This window comes from Trachypithecus francoisi, unplaced genomic scaffold, assembly GCF_009764315.1.
Source record: "Trachypithecus francoisi isolate TF-2019V2 unplaced genomic scaffold, Tfra_2.0 Lachesis_group8, whole genome shotgun sequence".
NCBI lineage: Eukaryota > Metazoa > Chordata > Mammalia > Primates > Cercopithecidae > Trachypithecus > Trachypithecus francoisi.
The window spans coordinates 86,001,549-86,023,811 of record NW_022681473.1 but is presented as its reverse complement, the minus strand read 5'-3'; the positions used below and the strand labels follow the sequence as shown (position 1 = coordinate 86,023,811).

Below are 22,263 nucleotides of genomic sequence, written 5' to 3'. Positions count from 1 at the left end.
ATTTCTCCTCCTTTTGCCCTCCAAATCACTTAGCTCACAGATCCTCATCTCCTGCTATTCTGTCAATGACTCTTAAGTGCTTGTCTCCAAGCCCACATTCCTAGTGGTTTATAGAACACAGGGGGTGAAACTTCTCCAAAATTCATGATGGATTTAAAGTTGAAAGAACGGACTGGTCATAGGGGTGTAAATATATTAGAGGATGGTTTCCTTAAGCTGCTCCAAGGGTGTACCTCAGAGATGGCTGTAATTATTTTTTACTAACTGGTGAAGAGATCTCCCCACCCTGTCCTCACTCCCCTGTCCTTCTCTCCAACACACTTCCTTCCACCTTCCTGACCTGAGGGTGCTCAACCCTGGGAAGAGTGCTGCATGAACTGAGGGGTTGGCCCAGGTTTAAAGTACAAAAATCTTTCTTCTCTATGCTTCCTGTCTCAGGTGACAGGCAGTAAAGTATACTGACTGAGAACTAGAGTCGTGGGGTCAGACAGACCTGGCTTCAAATCCTCCTCGGCTACTTACAGCTATGTGATCTCTCTGAGCTCAGGTTTCTCATCTGCAAAGTTGGGTTAATAATACAAGTTCTTGCTCATTGTTTTGTTGGGAGGAGTGAATGAGATAAATCATGTAAAGCACTGACCACAGTGACTGGCTGATAATAAGCCTCAGTGGATGGTGGCCCTTAGGATTATTTTGTAACCCTTTGCTTTTGAGGCAGCTGGTGAGCTCTGTAGCCCCAGAGATTACAAACGGCCAAGGCTTTCGGAGTGTGGCTTACTTATTTATTTATTTCAGCTCGGCACATAAAGAGAAAGAAATAGAAGAGAATTTCCATAAATGGTGTACCTACGACCACTACTCATGTGGTATCATGGGAGTTGCTTTATGGTTTTGTTTGTTTGTTTTTGTTTTGAGACAGAGTCTTGCTCTGTCGCCCAGGCTGGAGTGCAGTGGCACAATCTCGGGTCACTGCAACCTCCGCCTTCTGGGTTCAAGTGATTCTCATGCCTCAGCCTCCTGAGTAACTGGGATTACAGGCACGTGCCACCACACCTGGCTAATTTTCATATTTTTAGTAGAGAAGGGGTTTAACCATGTTGGCCAGGCTGGTCTCAAACCCTTGACCTCAGGTGATCCACCCGCCTCGGCCTCCCAAAGTGCTAGGATTACAGGCATGAGCCACCACATTCAATTGCCTGCTTTATGTTTTTATGTCTTGTAACCTCACATAGTTTAGTTGGTGAATGACAGCTGGATTTTTTTTTGCCGGGAGTGGTGGTTCATGCCCGTAATACCAGCACTGTGGGAGGCCAAGGATCTAGGATCACTTGAGCCCTTGCGTTTGAGACCAACCTACGCAACATAATAAGACCCTGTCTCTACAAAAAATGTAAACATTAGCCACCCCGTCTCTACAAAAAATTTAAAAATTAACCAGGTGGTGTGTGCCTGTGGTCCCAGCTATTTAGGAGGCTGAAGTGGGAGGATTGCTTGAACCTGGGTGGTTGAAGCTGCAGTGAGCCATGATTGTGCCACTGCACTCCAGCCTGGGTGACAGAGTGAGACTCTGTCTCTTAAAAAAAAGAGAGTTGGATTTCTTTTGTTCCCATGTATTCAGTGTTTCCCGAAGCGTATTCCCTGGACCAGTGAGTATCAGAATGATCTAAAGAGGTACCCTGATCTATAGCCTCAGAATCCCTGGGACAAGTCCAGGGCATCTATCTTATAAGCTGATTCCCAGATCATTCTAATCAAAGTATAACAATTTTTGACTTTTCGTTTATATCATACGATCTAAAATTTGATTTTGCATTTTCTTGTGTTTATACACTTAAGCATTTCTCCCTCACTTGGGTGATAAATTTTCTAAGATGATAACCATATTTTCTAGTCTTCTTATAACCCTACTAGTGTACTAGTGCAGAGCTCAATCCTAAATACATCACTGGGAATTAATGAGAATATTCAACTGGGTTTAGCTTACTGTCTTGCAGAGTCCTGATCTGTCAATGCCAAAAAATTGGTAGAGACCTCAAATTAGAAAGGTAATTCACCAATACCCAATATTATTTGACATACAATTGAGTTTTTAATCAATATTTTCTCATTATCAGTGTGTCGGGTATTCTTTTACTGAGATTCTTGTGCCAAGATACCTGAATTGTTGACTGGGGAACAAAATTTACAAGTCCCTGAGAAGTGAAGTCCTTTCCAAGTTTGAGTTTATAAAACAGAAACTTACAGGACTTCTTACCTCTCTGTCACAGAAAGCTGGGTAAGGCAAAATGCCTTCTGTCTAAAGTGGTTTCAACTTTTAAACACATGAATTAAAACATGATTTTCATTGCAGGATCAGCAATGATACATGCTAACTTTGGGAAATGGAAGGATCTGTTAGGTTATGATGTTTATTCCTGAGAAATTGAGAGGTTTGCCATATGTTTTTATGGTAGTTTTCCTTGAGGTTCCATAAAAAACACCTTCTGGAATGTGGAGGTTCCACCATCAGAGTCCTATGGGAGCTTTTCCAGTGCCCTAAAGTCATTAACTCAGCTGCTTTGGTTGCTGTGATATGCAATTACTCCTTCTACATTTAAAAAGTGATTCTCTGATCTCCAACCCATTTAACCATGTTTGATATTTAATAAGATCAAAAATGTTTGGAATCTGAGTGTATGATCTTTGTGTTACATTTTTCTTTTTTTAATTCACAGTAGCTTTTCCTTCCCCCTTTCTCTTCTTTAGGATCAACACTCTGTGGTAGGCCAGAACACAGGCCCCAGTCCAAGTCCCAACCCCTGCTCAAATCCAAACACTGGAAGTGGTTACATGAACTCCCAGCAATCACTGTTGAATCAGCAATTGATGGGAAAGAAGCAGACTCTACAGAGGCAGATCATGGAGCAGAAACAGCAGCTTCTTCTCCAGCAGCAGATGCTGGCTGATGTGGTAAAACTTTCTCTTAATTTCTACTGAACCAACCTGTTGACCCACCAGAGGGAGTTTATTCTTTTCCATTTATATTTACTGCGCCTACTTACGTGACAGCAACAAAGATGTCCCGACTGTAAGAGAGGATAATTCCATACATTTAGTGTACTGCAGGAAGAAAAAAAACCAAACTTGATTTAACAGCTGCTGGACACTTGGAATGCATGGCACCTCTGCTAACCAGCCCTGCCCAGCCCAGGAATGTCTAGAACAACCAACATAAGCATTTGAATCAGGCAAAAGAAACCAGTGTTGTTCCCCAGGCTTAAGGGGCAGAAATAGTAAACTGAACTTGAATCAACTCAAATCCAAACTGATTTTAGAGATAAGAGTTTTAAAAGCAACTTGAAAAGCCAACATGGAGTCTCAAAACCAAGATTTGGCGTCTAAAATAAAGCAACTCACAATGGGGGATTTTTTAAAAGAAAATGTAAAATGCATTTCCCATTTGCACTGTATATATTAGGTTGATGCAAAAGTGATTGTGATTTTTGCCACTACTTTTAATGGCAAAAACCGCAATCACTTTTGCACCAACCTAATATTTGACTTTTTGAGAAAGACAAGATTGTGTTTACCACACACTACCCATGCATTAACCCTCCTTCAGTATTTATCTGCTCAGCCCTGGCTTCATTGCCTCCCTTCAAACTATTTGGCCAAATGAAATAAAAAGTAAGCATCTCCAGGTGAATTAGAGCTAAGGTATACAGAAAAGATTAAAAACAAAATCAAATAATTTTATATTCAAGGAGCTTTGTAGTAAGAGTCAGAAATGCAGGGGGGCTATAATTATTCAGTAAATAATAATTTGCAATAAGGGTAGAGCCATAAACAAGGCAAATCCTCTCTTCACCCTAAAGAAGCCTTGAGCATACGGAGGATATGTCAAATAAATTGGCCAATTGTAATGCATGTGATTAAATGCTATACTCTGGGAACTACTATAAATGCTTTCAGAAAGAATGTTTTATCTACTGAATATCTGAAAGTGGAGTAAGAGATGAGATGAAGAGTAGGAAGGTTATTTCAGCCAGAACAATGAGCATATTCAAAGACCTGGGGACAATAAAGGATACTACATTTTATGTCTGCCAAGGTATTGAGTGTGCACAAGAATGGGGAAGTGATGGGTAAAAATGCCGGAGATAACAGGCAGGAGGGTAGGGCTTGAGAGGCCAGAATTTACACTGAAAAGCAATAGAAGAGATTTTAAGGATTTAACATAAGGGGAAGTACTAGATTCAGATTTGCATTATAGTAAAAGTATAAAAATAGTAAGAGAAAATGTAATGGAGAGAAAGATTAAATCCAGCCTGAAAAAATTGAGGATAGTCTCCCAAAGAAGTAAAATTTGACATTGATTTTGAAGGACTGTAGGATTCTGATAGAGTAGGTGGGGTCCACTATTGTAGGTGGAGGGTGGAGCAGACACCAAAAGGTGCAGCCTGGGTGTGAATTTGTTGGTTAGTCTGAGATTGCATTATGAAATATTTAATGCCTGATAAAAAGTAAACATAGTCTAACAACCACATTTTTTTAAGGAATTACAAGTGGACAAAGTTTTGTATTCAGGACATGTGAAAAGAAATAGTGAGAAGTAAATTTATTTGACCTGGAATAAGGAATATTGAGAAATAAGATTACAGATGACCGTGAATACTGCCATAAGATTTAAGGGAGTCACAGACTGGATCACAAAGTGACACAACTGGTTTCTTCTAGAAATCATAGTTTTGAAAACTCCAGTCCTCTCCCCTCTTCCCTTCCCCTCCCATTTTTATCCTTATAAACTAAAGAACTTAGAAACAAGGGCAGCTGAGAGAAAAACATGTAATCTAAGGTTGACTTACTGGGTACGCTTTCATCACTACCATCAATACTACTAATTTTATGAATTATAACACGCAGAGGTTGATTTTCAGCTCTTGTTAAAAGGCAAGGAAGTGGTAGCATATACATTCCATGAGGGTCCTGGCCTGGCACTGGCCTAACTCCCACTGGGCCCCAGTTGAGTCACCACTAGGACAGGTGCAAAGGGCAGTGGCATAAACTGTGAGATGAATGAGAATGAGGCTGCTGTTTTTGTGATTTTTAAAAACCATTCATATGTCTCTTTGTTTGGATACCATTGAGGGTGTCTGTGCTTTTTAGCATATCCAGGAAGAAGTGGTCTTTGATACCACTGTACATTAGCATATGCTTTGTGGTCTTTTGCAGTCAGTTGGCAAGGCCACATAGGCACCTAAATTGAGATGTTTTCTCATGAAAGTTTGTTATCCTTATTCTCTGTTATTCTCCTACCAATGAAGCACAAAGAAGAGACATGAATAGTACTTATTACAACGGACATCATAATTACCAACACACATTGTGTACCTACTGTGTGCCAGGCACCAAGCTGGATTTTCACAGTATTAAATAGAAATATGAGGGAGGTCCTATAATTATCCACATCTCACATTTTTACAGATGAAGAAACTGAAGCAGAACAGATATGTACTATAACAGATGATTTCTATAATGGATTTTCAAGTCTAACAGATTGGGTTATCGTTAGATATTAGTTCATAAATTAAATTTCCTATTGCACAAAAGTAATCTCAGAAATGGCCTCTGTGTTTACACTTGCACAGAATGGGAATGTCATTCTTTTGCAAAATGTAGCCGTCTCTATTCAGTATTGCAGTCTAGTCTTTGCTGCTCTTGAGCACAAAAGAACAACATGGCAGCTCTATGTTATGTCCATATGCAAAGTTATTAATCTAAGTCATTTGTGAACAAGTAGTTTAAGAAACCTAAATTTCTGGATATATATATACACACGTATATATGCATATATATGTATATATACACACATATATATATGTGTGTGTGTATATATATATGAAAACCCTTTGAACAACAATTTAGCCCTCTAGTGGAGACAAGCCTGACCAACATGGTGAAACCCTGTCTCTAATAAAAAAAATACAAAATTAGCTGGGCATGATGGCGGGTGCCTGTAATCCCAGCTACTTGGGAGACTGAGGCAGAAGAATCGCTTGAACCTGGGAGGCAGAGGTTGCAGTGAGACGAGATCATGCCATTGCACTCCAGCCTGGGTGACAAAGTGAGACTCCATCTCAAAAAAAAAAAAGTCAATTATTAGATTGAAGGGATATAAAAATAAATCCAGGTTTGCAATATAGTCTATGATGGGAAGTCAAGCACCTTCTTCTCTCTCTTTACCTCTCTCTCTCTCTCTCTTTCTTTCTCTCTCCCACACATACACACACACACACACACACATCCTGTCTTCTTCAGTATAAACAGTAGAAACACCTAATTACATAAGAAAGAATGACAGATACTTTTGGAAAAGAGTGGATTTCAGAAAGTCCCATGCTTGGCATAAAAATCAAAACTGTCATCTTACACAACAGTTTACAACAGAGCTGGTTGAACATCACCACATTTGGGTTCATGGAACATCTCAAGCTGTTTCTTAAACATTTAGGGTTTGGGCAAAACCAAAAAGCATTTCACCAACCACTTTTTCCCTTAATTTGTAAACCCATGTTTAAAAGAAATGTAATCCATATGTTTCTGATTCATTTACACTTAGCTCATCAAAATTGTGTTTTATATGAATTACTTATGTGCAAAAAACTGTATCTTTCAAGCTTTTTTCTTAGCAACAAGAATTTAAATTTGGTTTGTTGTTGTTTTAAGGCTTTTTCTCCTCCTTTATAGTAGACTTATTCTACTAAGAAGGTTTGGAATTTGATGGGAAACTGAGAAACACATGGTTTAAGTCAGTTCTAAGTCAGGCAGTGCACATTTGTCTTCCAGCTAATTTACCCATGTATCTATTGCAAAGTTTCCTTTTCTATTTGTTGACTTTTCTATAATTATAGTGTTCTCCCTCTACCTATGCTGATTATTTTTATCTTGAAAATTGAGATTGCTTTGGGATGCATACAAAATGGCAGTGAAGTCATTCTAAAAACTTCCTGATCCATACCAAACAAGATAAAAGGCAGCCCTTAATTCCCAAAGCTGATATGATACTCACAGTCAAGCCATTTTGTTCTCTGTTGGGTATAAACAGTCCTACAGAATGTCAACCTCAGACAAGGTTACTCTGAGACCATGATGAAATGAGACAAAATAACACTTCATAATTTTGTCTAAAAACAGACACAAACAAGGTCACTGTGCAACCTCCAAAACACCAAACACCCCCCTCTCTTGTTAAAGGAGTGATAGCTACTTCTTTATTTAATTAGAATTGACTTTACTTTGTGACAGCTTCCAATCTAGAACAAACCATTTCCTTAGACCCTCCCGAAATCACTCGAAGTCCAAATCTCAGGACAGATTCTCTCTAACATTCTCCTACTGAGATACCCTGTGACCCCTCATGATGTGTGTTCTCCCTTGCTGCAACAAGTAATAAAGCCAACAGCTGTGTTCCTAGTGGTCTTTGACTGAGGATATTGACATATTAAAAGAATGTCTCTATTTTTTTTCTTAGCTTCCAACCTCACCTGTTCTAAAAATCAAAAGGCTGATTCCAAATGGAAGAAATGAAGGGAGGGCAGCAAACCTGTGCTTTTAGAATGGGGAGCTGAGAAACAGAGTAGCAAGGGGCCTGATATTGTGTGTCAGGAAAGAGCCTGAGTTTTGGACTCAGGATTTGGTCTCAGTTCTACCACTGTGTGATTTTCAGCAAGTTACTTAGCCTAACAAGGATTCCATTGCCTTATTTTTTAGGTGGAAATAATCATGCCTACTTTTAAGAATTGTTTATAAGGAGGTAAAAAAATACATAAAATTCATATAGTGCCTATATCGGTACCTGTTGGTGTCTCTTGACATCTCCTCCTACCTAGGGTTATCAGATTTAACAAATAAGAATACAGGGCTGGGCGCAATGGCTCATGCCTGTAATCCCAGCACTTTGGGAGGCTGACGTGGGTGGATCACGAGGTCAGGAGTTCGAGACCAGCCTGGCCAACATGGTAAAACCCCATCTCTACTAAAAAATATAAAAAAATTAGCTGGGCGTGGTGGTGAGCACCTGTAATCCCGAGGGCTTGGGGGGAGGAAAATCGCTTGAACCTGGGAGGCAGAGGTTGCAGTGATCCGAGATCGTGCCACTGAACTCCAGTCTGGGCGACAGAGCAAGACTCCATCTCAAACAAATAAACAAAGCAAATAAGAATACAGAATGCCGAGGTGTTCTGTATTTTATCTGAAAACCCTACCTCCTGTGCTTTCCCCACTGTGTGGGACCATAATTATATATAGGTACCTACCAAAGCATATCAGCTGTGCTGCCACATAAAATTAGAAATTAGCATCTTGAAAAATCACAGAAATTTAGTTCTCATTGAAATTGAATTGAAAAATAAAGAAAATAAGACGTTACTAGAACCAAAACACATGTTGAGTGTTATGGAGAAGTAGAAATTATACTTCCATACAGGAAGTTTATTGAAATTGAAAAGACTTGTCTCTGAATTAAGACTACAAAATAAGGTCATGATTTGTAACCCATGATTGCAAAATTGTTCTTATGTTACTTTTCTGAAATTTTACAAAATTTTACATGCATTTTCACAAGTGAAATGATGCAATGTAACATGTTTTCATGTCTTTTCTCAAGGAGAAAATTGCTCCACAAGATCAGATAAACCGACATTTGTCAAGGCCACCTCCAGATTATAAAGACCAAAGAAGAAATGTGGGCAATATGCAACCAACTGCTCAGTATTCTGGTAAGCATCCTTAAAAATTCATAAAAGTTAGAGCTGTGAAAGGAAAAAAAATTCAATTTTCAATGATCCCTGTAACTCACATATGATTGTAATATCTTTCTTAGAATTTCTAACTCCCATTTGACTTTCATATCAAGACTACACTTAAATATTTTTTAGTCCTTTCATCAGTTTTTTTTTTTCATCAGTCTTGCCCTGTACTCACATATTTCACCACTCTCTGGACTACCTCCAAGAACTCAAAAGAGCTAAATATTTTTCTGTTAGGTTCAATCACTCTCCTCCCAAAGATATACCTTAACCCAGGTAGTGGAAGGTAAGCAGACATTTCTCCCTCTTAGTCAGGCACATGTGTAACTTTGACAAATCCTAGTCTTTTTGTATCCACCATTGAGCCCATCTCCAAGGTTTCTCCTTCAAAGACGAATAGTCCCGCCACCAAGGAATACTTGAAAAGCAAATTAAGTTTTCACAAAGGCTCTCAAAAACACCACAGGTGAACTCTATTTAAATCACAAAGCAAATCTTCTTAATAGCTCTCTCAGTATAAAATAAATGGTAAGTACAAAAGTCCCCTAAATTCTTTCTCCTCCCACTCATTAAACTCCAAAAGAACCTTTCCCAAACCCAGCCTATATTGCTCTGCCTTCTCCTATTTAGTATCTATTCAATATACTTCTGCCCCAAACTGTCTAAAACTTTCTGCACTTTCTAATGTAAGTTAAGCTTATGCTCTTGGATTTCCTAAGTTCTCTCTGCCTTACCTGTTACCTTCATCTGTCCAGAAAGCCACAAAGAAGATTCTCTAAAGAAAGGAAGACTGTGAACACCTCTATTTTATTAATATTTCCTGGTACTGTTAAGTGTACTTTTAAATATGTTGTCCTGACTTATTTAAACCCCCTCAGATACAACAGGTTGCCTCTTTCAACTAAAGTTGAGAATGGGGCTGGGCTCAGTAGCACATGCCTGTTGTGCCAGCTATTCTGGAGGCTGAGGTGGGAGGATTGCTTGAGCCCAAAAGTTTGGGCCAGCCTGGGCAACGTATTGAGACACTGTCTCTAAAAACAGCAAATAACATTAGGAACGGGATGTATGTTTTCCACTCTCTAAGATTACTTTGCCTCAGGGCAAAAACAGGATTCTCTAGTTGATTGTCCTCAAGGAGGCTGAAAGATAAGATGTGGTTTCCAGTCATGTGTTGCTTAATGATAGGGGTATGTTCTGAGAATTGCATTGTTAGGTAATTTTGTTGCGCAAACATCATAGAGCGTACTTATACGGACCTAGATAGTCTAGCCCACTACACACCTAGGCTATATGATATAGCTGATTGCTCCCAGTCTACAAACCTATACAGCATGTTACTGTGACGACTGCTGTAGGCAGTTATAACACAATGGTAAGTGTGTATGTATCTAAACATAGAAAAGGTACAGTAAAATATAATTAAAAAGATACAAAATGGTACATTTGTATAGGGCCCTTAGCACGAATGGAGCTTGCAGGACTGGAAGTTGCACTGGGTGTCAGTGAGTGAGTGGCACGTGAATGCAAAGGCCTAGGATATCACTGTACACTACTGTGGACCTTATAAACACTGTACACTTAGACTTCACTAAACTTATTTTTTTTAATTTATTTCTTTAATAATAAATTAACTTTTACATTAATTTTTTTGCTTTGCTTTACAACTTTTAAATTGTTTAAACTTTTGACTTTTGTGATAACACAGCTTAAAACACAATCACGTTGTACAGCTGTACAAAATTATTCTTTTCTCCATATCCTTATTCTAGAAGCTTTTTTCTATTTTCTTACAATTTTTAAAATTATTTTTAATTGACATATAATTGTTCATATATATGGGGTACAGTAGGATCTTTTGATGTATGTAAACAGTGTATAACGATCAGATCAGGGTAGTTACCATAACCATCACATCAAACATTTATCATTTCTTTGTGTTGGGAACATTCAAAATCCTCTTCTCGGTATTTGAAAACATAGCATAAATTATCCTTAACTATAGTCATCCTAGAGTGCTACAGAACACCAGGACTTATTCCTCCTAACTAGCTGTAATTTTGTATCCATTAACCATCTTCTCTCTACTTTTTCTCCCCACATCCTTCCCACCTCTAGAAACCACAATTCTACTCTACTTCTGTGAGAGCAACTTATTTAGCTTACACATATGAATCAGAACATACAGTTCTGTGCCTGGCTTATTTTACTTAAAAATTTTTTAAAATTTTATGTTTTTGTTTTTATTTTTTAAACTAAGACACAAACACAAACATACACACATTAGCCTAGGCCTGCATAGGGTCAGGATCATCAAATATCACTGTCATCCACCCCACATCTTCACCCGCAAAGATGATATTGCTTAATCTTATTGGCATTGTATGTCATCTCCCTTATTGTTCAAGTGTCTCCTACCTGGCTGTTATCTCTCTTCATCAAACATTGCCCACTACACAATGCGCTACACAGATTCAAGGAGATACAAGGGACTGCTCTTGCCTTCAAAGGGTATGTAGTCTAGTTGGGGGCATATTTATAAATAATAGCAAGGCTAATGTGTTCATTTGGCCCTCAGTCTTTCAGGATGTATACCACCTAGGTATCCTTAAGCAGCAGGGGATAGCCCACGTTTACAACTGCAGACATGCTCTCCCCATCCACTGATACTGTGATATTCTTTTGTGTGTTAAGTTCTGTATTTCTCAGAATCTCTGACTCTCTGGGCCTCTCTGATAATCTTTGCCTCCAAAAATGTTTCCTCATGATGACGTTACCCTCCAGAAGTTAAGAAGATTTCAATATGTTGATTAGTCACTATCTGTTGTGTGGAGCCTTTTATTACACAGCCAGTGGCTTAAGCACTTGTTCCATATTGTTGCAGAACTTTCTCCTTAGTTCAGCTAAAACCAGGCTCTCATCACACGGCCAGGAAAGATTAGGCTCGTGGACACATAGAAGGATGAGGAAGAATGGAATTTATTGGGCAAAAAGGAAAAATAACTATCAGCAAAGTGAGAGAGAGTCCTGCTAGCAGGTTTCCCACCTCACAGATTGAACTCCAGGTCACCACACAGGAACAGGAGAGGCCAGGCTCCTCCCTGCTGCAAATGGCATGAACTTCCCGAGGCTCCACCCTGTCCTCCCAGTGCACAGGTGGGCATTATTCAGAAAGAGTCAGTCGGAAACAGACTTCATCTGGGACCAGCAGTCCAGTTTTTCAGCCTTCAGGGGAGACCCTTGTCTGCCTCCTGGGTCTCTGTCAGTATCCTATCAGTTATTGACAGGCATCAATTTAACTGGCAGGCACTTTGAGGCTCCACGGATTGCCCAATACTAAGTGCTAAATGAAAGATTCAAAGGGCAAATACTGCTGGAGAGAGGAGACTGGAAGATAAAAGAAAGCTTAATAGAGAGCTTCGGCCTTAGCCTGAGCCTTGAGGTAAAGGTAGGGCTCAGTGAGGAAGGGAAATGCCATAAGCAAAGGTGGCTCACAGTGCATTGAGTAACAATTCAATAGTAACTACACTTCTTGGAACTGAAGACTTTCTTTATGGAGATGATTTCTAGAACATTGAATTCCAGATGTTTAAAGAGATGGAGATTTGGGCCAGGCCCGGCGGCTCATGCCTGTAATCCCAGCACTTTGGGAGGCCGAGGTGGGCGAATCACGAGGTCAGGAGATCGAGACCATCCTGGCTAACATGGTGAAACCCCGTCTCTACTAAAAATACAAAAAAATTGGCCGGGCGTGGTGGCGGGCACCTGTAGTCCCAGCTACTCAGGAGGCTGAGGCAGGAGAATAGCGTGAGTCTGGGAGGCAGAGCTTGCAGTGAACGGAGATCATGCCACTGTACTCCAGCCTGGGTGACAGTGAGACTCCGTCTCAAAAAAAAAAAAAAAAAAAAAAAAGAGATGGAGATTTAGCCTTTGAACACTGGGAAGACACTGGGGCAGCTTCTTGAATGGGGATGATTCAAAGAATGGGACATGATTTTCAAGGCCATAGTTTGGGAATATTGATCTAGGAGCCGTGTGTAGCATTCATCCACACTTTCTCATTTGGACCTGGGGTAAACAGTAACACGGATTTCATGAGAGCTGACTAATCAAGACTATAGTCTCTGGACTTGGAACATAGCAAAGCTAATTCAAAATGGAAGATTGACTATTACCTCCCTTCAGTGACTTCAGAAGAGGAATAAAATAAAACCTACAAAATAGAACTACTTTAGTCTTCTTTTTGTAATGTGTAAACTTTTGAACCAAAGAGTGACCTCGGGTGCTCCTTCCTCCCAAAAGCTGTCTTGTTCCTTTTATATAATTTATTGGATGACTATTTCGCCTAAATTGTCTTACACCTGAAAGCAGTTTCAGATTAATGAGTTATTGAAAAGTGCAATTACAGAGGAGATAACATACTGTTACGAACTAATAAAATTCTCTTCTTTTTCTCAGGTGGCTCATCCACAATAAGCTTAAACTCTAACCAGGCTTTGGCAAACCCAGTTTCAACACACACCATTTTAACTTCCAATTCCAGCCTCCTGTCTACTTCTCATGGGACAAGAATGCCATCATTATCTACAGCAGTTCAGAACATAGGGATGTATGGAAATCTGCCTTGTAATCAACCTAGCACATACAGTGTCACTTCAGGAATGAATCAATTGACCCAACAGAGAAACCCAAAGCAATTGATAGCAAATCAAAACAACCCTATGATGCCACGGCCACCTACCTTAGGGCCAAGTAATAATAACAATGTAGCCACTTTTGGAGCTGGATCTGTTGGCAATTCACAACAACTGAGACCAAATTTAACCCATAGTATGGCAAGCATGCCACCACAGAGAACATCAAACGTAATGATCACATCCAACACAAGTGCACCAAACTGGGCCTCTCAAGAAGCAACAACCAAACAGCAAGAAGCCCTGACATCTGCAGGAGTCCGCTTCCCCACAGGTACACCTGCAGCCTATACCCCAAATCAGCCATTGCAACAGGCAGTAGGTAGCCAGCAATTTTCCCAGAGGGCAGTGGCTCCTCCTAACCAGTTAACACCAGCAGTGCAAATGAGACCCATGAACCAAATGAGCCAAACACTAAATGGACAAACCATGGGTCCCCTCAGGGGTCTGAATCTCAGACCCAATCAGCTAAGCACACAGATTTTGCCTAATTTGAATCAGTCAGGAACAGGGTTGAATCAATCGAGGACGGGCATCAACCAGCCGCCATCCCTGACGCCCAGCAATTTTCCTTCACCCAACCAAAGTTCCAGGGCTTTTCAAGCAACTGACCACAGCAGTGACTTAGCTTTTGACTTCCTCAGCCAACAAACTGATAACATGGGCCCTGCCCTAAACAGTGATGCTGATTTCATTGATTCTTTATTGAAGACAGAGCCTGGTAATGATGACTGGATGAAAGACATCAATCTTGATGAAATCTTGGGGAACAATTCCTGAAGAAGAAAGGGGAAACAATTTCCAAACTCCAAGCACTAAAAGGCAGTATTTTACAGAAACTCTGTAGAGGCTGAACTGTTGATGTTCAGGTGGACTACATGAAGATGACATGCTTGAAAATGGAAAGCAGAAAGTAACTGCAGTGATGAACATTTTGGTCCAAATTCTTGTTTTAAATCTTACACCCGAAAGTAAAACATTGGGATCACTTTTCCCTGTCTAAACTCCAGGACACAGTATCCAATTTATCCAAACAGAACTGTGGTGTCAATGTGTAATTAATTGTGTAAAATAGCCTTCCCAACCAACTTCCTTTTTCCCTGGAAAAAAAAAAGAGGCAATAGAACTTGTAGTTTATTTAAACCCCATGTCATGAGGAGGTACTAGTTCCAAGCAACAAACTCCTTAATTTGCTCTAATAGATAGATATGGTTTAATCTTTCCATTGTGTCTTTTCATTTAATTTTCCCGAAGCTTGCAGGATAGATTGAAATATTATAGGTTTGTTTGGAGTAACCAAACAGTGTGCTAACTAAGAAAAAGTCAGAGAACCTAGAAAACATCCAGTGGATTACAGAATTTCTTCCCCAGATTCACTCTTCACTTTTACAATTTTCCCACAATCCTCTACTTCAGTGGGATGCTGTGTTTAGTGATTAAACAAAAATATAGAGCTGGGCAATTTGATTTTGGCTTCCACAACCAATATCTGAGTCCATTCCAAATGAAACTTTAGATATAACAAAGGCTTGTCCTAATCATACTGAAATATTGGTGCACACCTCTCTGCATTGGATTTAACTTTTTAAAAAAAAAAAACCACTGGACATTGCTATAAATGATATTTGTTTGGCTACAAATAACCTGGGATGTTGCTTATTATGATTGATGCCTGCTGGTTTGTTCCCAAGCTGAGTAAAATTGAGCCTCGTCCTCCCTACTCATTTTGATGACTGAGGCTGGCTTACAAGAAAAGGAAGTTTGGAGACTAAAACCGAGATTAGAAAGTATCATGTTTTGGTTGGAGATAAGAACCAGGGGAGGCAAGTACCAGTGTGTACAAATTTATTTCACAGAATTTGAAGGAAAACATAATCAAGAGGGAAAATAATTTGTCCTTCATTGGACGTATTATTTGGATTTGGGTGAACAGCGAAATGGAATATGGTCTGTTAGGAGCGTTCTGTTCATTCTTCTGTCCCTGATGTGGTGAATCATTGCCACATGCTAGTTGGACTCTTCATATCCAGGTTTTGTCCCTCAGGGGCTGAGCACTATATCAAAGAGTTTTTGTTGAGTCATTTAACCTCAGTGCCCACATACAGATCAGCTGTAAAATGGGGAAGACGTGTGCTGATTTGGAATGAATGCAAAATATCACTATCATTTTCCTAATTACAGAGGAGCAAAGGTTATCTTCAGCCCTTTCAGTTATACGCTCACATATTCAAATATCAAATGTAATTTAGCTGAAGTTATTTAATAACCAAGTCTTTCAATATCTGTTCAAAGAAAAAGAACACACTTTGAAAATTCTGCAAAGCTCTCTCCCAGTCTTTAAAATATCTAGAAGCACTCTCCTTCTTTACAATACCAACATCACTGGCCCAGAATCTTTCCTGTGCTAGGCTGTAAATATAAATAAATTACTTGTTTTGTAAACTTTTGTAAAGAATATTTTGGTAGAAATACTTAAAACATATTCTTTGGGTTATATTTATACATATGTGAAATAAATATACTATCAAAAGGTTATATTTTATACAAAAAGTAAATTGCTACCTTTTGTATGCTAATATACAAAGTTTTGTATAATATGATGGTTTATTTTTAGCTCTACACTTAAACCATAGGTGGTTGAGTGGGAACTTTTGAAAACTATCAAGAGGCTTGTTAGACAAATTTATATTCTGAAACCTCAATAAGAAAGCATTCCAGGTTTCAATCCTTGTTTTTTGTCCTGCTCCCAAATTCTTTTTTAAACCCATAGTTCTTGTGTCTTATTTTATTCTTCTGCTGTGCACATTGTATTGGTCCTTGTTGCATGTAGTCTACTGTGTGTTTTCCCATTTTATAAGACAGCATTTCTCCATACAAAAAGAAAAAAAAAAGATGTACATATAAACACTTTTATTGTATGGCTCCTCCATGTTACTGTATATATCTGCCAGCACTTCCCAGTTACACTCCTGTGAGTCGGCTTATTTTTACCCTAACATAAATAGTATGTTTTGTAGTAGTTATCAAATTTAAGAGATAAAGCAATCAGAATGTTTGGATTTTCTTCTATCTTAATGTGAATTTCATAATTAATGTCTATTTATTCAGCTATTCATTAAAATACAGGATTCTTTGGGAAAACATGGTATAGTCTGTAGTTTCTGTTTGTTAGCAGCCTATTACCAAAGATGACATAATGTTCCTGAAAGCAGAGATAACAATTTGATAGACATATTTAGCTAAAACCTTAAGATTTACAACTTAAGAACTACTGGAATACAATCTGCCATTTATAGAAATACCAGACCACTTAATTGTTGGCATTGTTTATCATCCTGACATAGAGAGGACGTAGAAGTAATTTTTCTTTTTTGTTTTAAGTCAGAGACTAGAAAGCAGTTTAAGCAAGTAACTCGGTCTTGGCTTTGTGTTAAGCCCTATGAAGATAGATAACTCTGCTCTAAGTGAATGTACTAATATTACCTGCATTCCTGTAACCGTACCATAACGGTAAAGATTTCAACTTGTAAAACAAGTATGTTGTATTGAGTATAATTTCATGTGTAAAAAACTGTTTTAAAAAATTCAGAAGTAGGCCGGGCGTGGTGGCTTATGCCTGTAATCCTAGCATTTTGGGAGGCTGAGGCAGGTGGATAACGAGGTCAAGAGATGGAGACCATCCTGGCCAACATGGTGAAACCTCATCTCTACTAAAAATACAAAAAATTAGCTGGGTGTGTTGGTGGGCACCTGCAGTCCCAGCTCCTCGGGAGGCTGAAGCAGGAGAATCACTTGAACTCGGGAGGCAGAGGTTGCAGTGAGCCCGGATTGCGCCACTGCACTCCAGCCTGGTGACAGAGTGAGACTCCGTCTCAAAAAAAAAAAAAAAAATTCAGAAGTAGTTAATGAAATCATACTTTCAGTCATCAACAATATTGTTGCTTCATTATGCAAAGTTCTGAAAATTATTCATAATAATGGGTACTTAAAGGCAAGTTTAGTCTCTAGGAAGCTTCTAAACGAATGAAATGTTGACTTGCCTCAGTGTTCTTTAGTTCACTTAAAAAGTTTGTATTAACATTCTATATGCATGGCATCTACTAAATACTGGGGAAATACAGACTAATTCTCAAGCACTCTGGGTATTTGCCTGGCCTGCTGTGTGGCATTTGGTCAGACCAGGCTAGTGAACACAGGCTAGGTAAACACAGCCCTACTGGACATATTTACACATCCTTCTTGAGAGTCGAGGTTGAGAGTAAGATGGGCCTTTAGAGGAGGCAAGAAGAACCATTCCAAATTCTCCTGCACTGCTGTCTAAATATGTTGTTAAGCTCTCACTGGCCCTTTCCCTTCTACTAAAAAAGTATGTGACATTATCTTTTTTATTAGCATTGTTAATAAACCAATAATGAAATTGAGTATTTTTTTTTTTTTTTGAGATGGAGTCTCACTCTGTCACCCAGGCTGGAGTGTAGTGGTGTGATCTCTGCTCACTGCAAGCTCCACTTCCCGGTTTCATGCCATTCTCCTGCCTCAGCCTCCCGAGTAGCTGGGACTACAGACACCTGCCACCCTGCCCGGCTAATTTTTTGTATTTTTAGTAGAGACGGGGTTTCACTGTGTTAGCCAGGCTGGTCTCGATCTCCTGACCGCGTGATCCGCCCGCCTCAGCCTCCCAAAGTGCTGGGATTACAGGCGTGAGCCACCAGGCCCGGCCTGAAATTGACATTTTTATATAGTCCACGTTCCAATGAGCCTGGAAGGTCAGATAGGAAATAAACAAAATCCACATTTAAAAAAAAAATAAATAATATACATACAGATTAAGAGAAAAATGTGTAATTACAAAATTATCTATGAAGCCCGTTGTGTAGCCATGGAAGTAGACCTGAGAGTGGAAAAGTAAGTACAAAAGAGAGAACAACTCCACTCCTTCCCACCCTTTAGTTGCCAAAGGCTGTTCAAATTGTTAATCATTTTATCCACAATTTCTCTTTGACATTTCTGTGACTGTTTTTGCACCCAAAAAAAGAGGGTTTGGGGCTGAAATAATGCTATATTCCCTTTCAACTCTAAAACACTGTGTTAGATTTTCTTCCAAAACTAAGTAGAAAATTAGCCAAAAAAGACTCACTAGCATCCTTTCTAAAACAAAGAAATTTTATTTTAGGAGAAAACCAATACTTTGAGTAATATACTCCATTGGGTATATATTAATGAACTTTTGTGATCTGTAAATGGCAGTGTAACAGCTTCTAATATCCTTCCTAAATTCCTGTTCTCATGCTACTGTAAAGATACTACCTGAGACTGGGTAATTTATAAAGAAAAGAGACTGAATTAACTCACAGTTCTGTATGGCTGTGGTGGCCTCAGGAAACTCTCAATCGTGGTGGAAGGCAAATGGGGAAGCAGATATGTCTTACGTAATGGCAGGAGAGAAAGTGCACAGTGGAAACTGCCATTTTAAAACCATCAGATCTCATGTGAACTCCCTCACTATTACAAGAACAGCATGGGGGAAGCACCCCCATGATCCAATCACCTCCCACCAGGTTCCTCTTAACACGTGGAGATTACTATTTGAGATGAGATTTGGGTGGGGACACAGAGCCAAATATCATAGATGAAGTACCAGGAGTGTCCTAGGATCAGCTTCATTGGCAGCAATAAAATAACTAAAACCTTGTACCATGAGAATTAAGAAAACATATTGACCTTAGATTTTTTAAATCAAAACGCTGTTGCTTAGGTTTTTAAAACCACAATGCTGATCTGCATGCAATAATATCAATAGAGAGCTTCTGTTTGTTTACATAAATAGCATCTTAAGTTCCCTTTTATCAAATTTAAGTCATCTTCAGCTCTAGGATGTGCAAGAATATTCAAATGCTTTCTATAATACTTAGGATTCTTTCAGCAAAAGGGAAGGAGGAAGGGGGAAAGAGACAATAACATATAAAATATGGCATACATATATAGAAACTTCTTTTGGGGTTCTTTCAGCAAAAAGAGGATAGAAGGATAGGAGAAAGGATGGAAAGAAAGCGTGTCTCCAATAGGCTTAGAAAAAAGAATGTACTGCTTAACATAACTAAAACTTCTGGGAGATACTGGGTTTAGGCATGGCTGTATACAGCAGCTCAGCGGTGTCATCAAGAATTGGTTCTTTTATGTCTCTCACTTTTGTTTCCCTGTGTCTTGTCTCCATCCTTGGGCATGTCCTTCTCTTATATTGGCAAAGTGATTGACAAGCTCCAGATTTAACATCCTCAGAAGTCCATGTTCAACATAAACAGAGTGAATGTTTTCCTTTCAAAGACCTAACTGTGTATCTCACAGGCTTTAATTAGGGTGTGTGGCCATCTCTGAACATTTTGGCCAAGGAGGTACAGTGTTCTGATTGGTCAGGCCTGAATCAAATGCCTATCCCTGTAGGCAGAAGTAGTGTTAATACCACCTAAATTGAATGGGCTGAGGGTGAGAAAGGGGTAATCTCAAAGAAAAATCAGGTTGTTATTGTCAGGGAAAAAATTAATAAATACAAGAAATAGATGAAAAAAAAACCCTCACAAATGTTTACTACCTTTTTCTGGCTGTCCTATTTTCATACCCACTGTATTCCCCATATCTTAAATTACAAAATCTCACTAATAATCCAAACACACTCACCTGCTTCCTATGGAGAGACAATCTAAATCTCATCTGTTTACTGCATTCACCTCCTAGACCAGCACACCCAGTTGAGGTAAACTCTTTTACAAGTAAAGATGGACCAGCAACCTAAGCCCAAAAGATGTTTATTCACCTCCAGTGTATACAATTAACATTCAGTGTGGAAAGAGAACAGGATAATGGTAATGATAAGTTCTACTTGGAAGAGAAACTAAAATGTATAGAAAACATCTTAAGAGTAAAATTTATTTTGTCCTTGAGCTTTCAAATCAACAGCTTGGGGGAGAAGAGACATAAAAACTTTCTTCTGTTGTCAGGATGCATGCCAGTTGCATTTTACATTGAGAATAATTGTCTGTTTCCTCAGAGAGTATATTATATTAGGTGCTTGGGAGAGGCTCAGAGAATCAGAATTCTCTCGGGTTCCAGTCATATCTCCTGCTACCATTCCTATCTCTCTGACTTAGTATGCAATAACTTTAGCTTAGGATTGAGAATTCAACATTCTTTAAAAAGTCTCAACTGATTTCTAATTAGAGAAACAAAAACCAATTCACATATTTGATGTGTCAGGGAGATTCTAATGCAAGGAATTGGTTACACAGGTGATGGACAGCAGAGATGCCAAATAGAAAATGGTGAGAACCATTCAGAGATGAATAAAAGCAAGAAGCCACTACAGCTTCTAGGATGAAAGGGCAAAAAGACAAGGAGCCAGGATCAGTAAGCAGATGCTGCAACATTGGCTGGCCTGTCTGGTAGGAGCCAGATCCAGGGAGAAGTTTCAGCTGTTAATGGAAATATCACTTATGACAGAGAGGGAGGAGAAGGAATACAATCCCCACCCTCAGTCATCTTCTTTCACTCTCCAGTAAATTGTCTCATTTGCTGAACTCAGCTGGAACATAGTCTGAAGGAGTACATTACAGATCAGAACAGTAAAAGGGAAAGGAATACATCTGCCAATACATGGACCAGGTCTGATATAACAAGTCTGCAGCTTTCTCAGCAAAGCCTGATTTTCCTCCTTCTCTGTTTTCAAATACATTAACTTAATCTAAATTTGTCCACTTATTACAGAATGGTATAAATTAGGAAACTGTTCATCGCAGGTATTTGAAACTCCACCTGATGGTGGTTTAAACAGAGAAGGGTATTTAAAATATCTCATTGGCTCTAAGAACACATGTTTTTCATGTTTTTTATTTGTAAAATTAGGTAATCATTTACAACTGATGTGAAGAGAAAATATTATATTATTGTATAATAGCATTTTCTTTTCTTAGTGGTATATGGAATAATGATGTGTCTTACAATCAATGGCATGAATGTGATGAAAGGTAGTATTTGTCTTGTGGAACAAGGGGTCTAGGTGGGCAATCCTGACCAGGAACAAGGGTCTAACAATGCTGTCGGGTACTCAGGCTATTTTCACCTTTCATCTCTCCCATGGGTATGCATAAAAGCCTTCTTCCTCATTCTTGTCACCAATGATGACAAGAATCATTACCTCAGCCTCCTGTCTATGTTCCAAGCTAGAAAAATGGAAAGGAAAACAATATGAAGGGCAAAAATGTTGCCTATAGCAAGTCTTTACGTTTTCATTTGGAAAAGATCACCCAAGCTAGAGACTTATAACTATACCTCATCAGCTCTGACTGTGTTTTATGGCCTTTCAGATCTTCAAGAGAGGCTGGGTGTCAAGTATTTAAAGTATAGCCTTTATAGGAGAGGATATATAGTAGAGCAGGTGTTGGAAATGACACTAAGTAAGAGTATAAAGATATGCATGGGAATGATAAACATAAATTTATGATGTTGATCATTTTGAATGAATGGATTATAAGAAATGTGACTGGAAAATTATACACAGAGAGCTTTATTATAATTGTGTTACGTTATTTTCTTAGGTGTATGGAGACTACATGGTTGTTATGTTGTTTATTTTAAGTTTTTTTTATACCTGAAATAGATCATTAGAAATGAAAAAAAGCTCAGTTATTTGGAATGACCACTAATGCATTCTACTGTAAATAAATGAATAAATAGTTTTTGATTTGGTTATTGCAGGATGCAGATGAAATACACCGAAAATCCCAATACTAAAT

General features: G+C 38.9%; 1 protein-coding gene across 4 annotated transcripts in view; it reads left to right on the top strand.

Moving 5' to 3' along the window:
* MAML2 (mastermind like transcriptional coactivator 2) overlaps positions 1-16,618 on the top strand; it is a 376,279-nt gene extending 359,661 nt beyond the window's left edge. For 2 of the 4 annotated variants that reach the window (XM_033204261.1, XM_033204258.1), the window contains exons 3-5: positions 2,746-2,949; positions 8,645-8,756; positions 13,242-16,618. In XM_033204261.1, coding sequence (XP_033060152.1) covers positions 2,746-2,949; positions 8,645-8,756; positions 13,242-14,257 — 1,332 coding nt within the window. In that variant the 3' untranslated portion in view covers positions 14,258-16,618. The remainder of the gene's footprint in view (positions 1-2,745; positions 2,950-8,644; positions 8,757-13,241) is intronic. The other 2 variants (XM_033204259.1, XM_033204260.1) reach the window with 2 other exon arrangements.
* Positions 16,619-22,263: the final 5,645 nt, after the last annotated feature.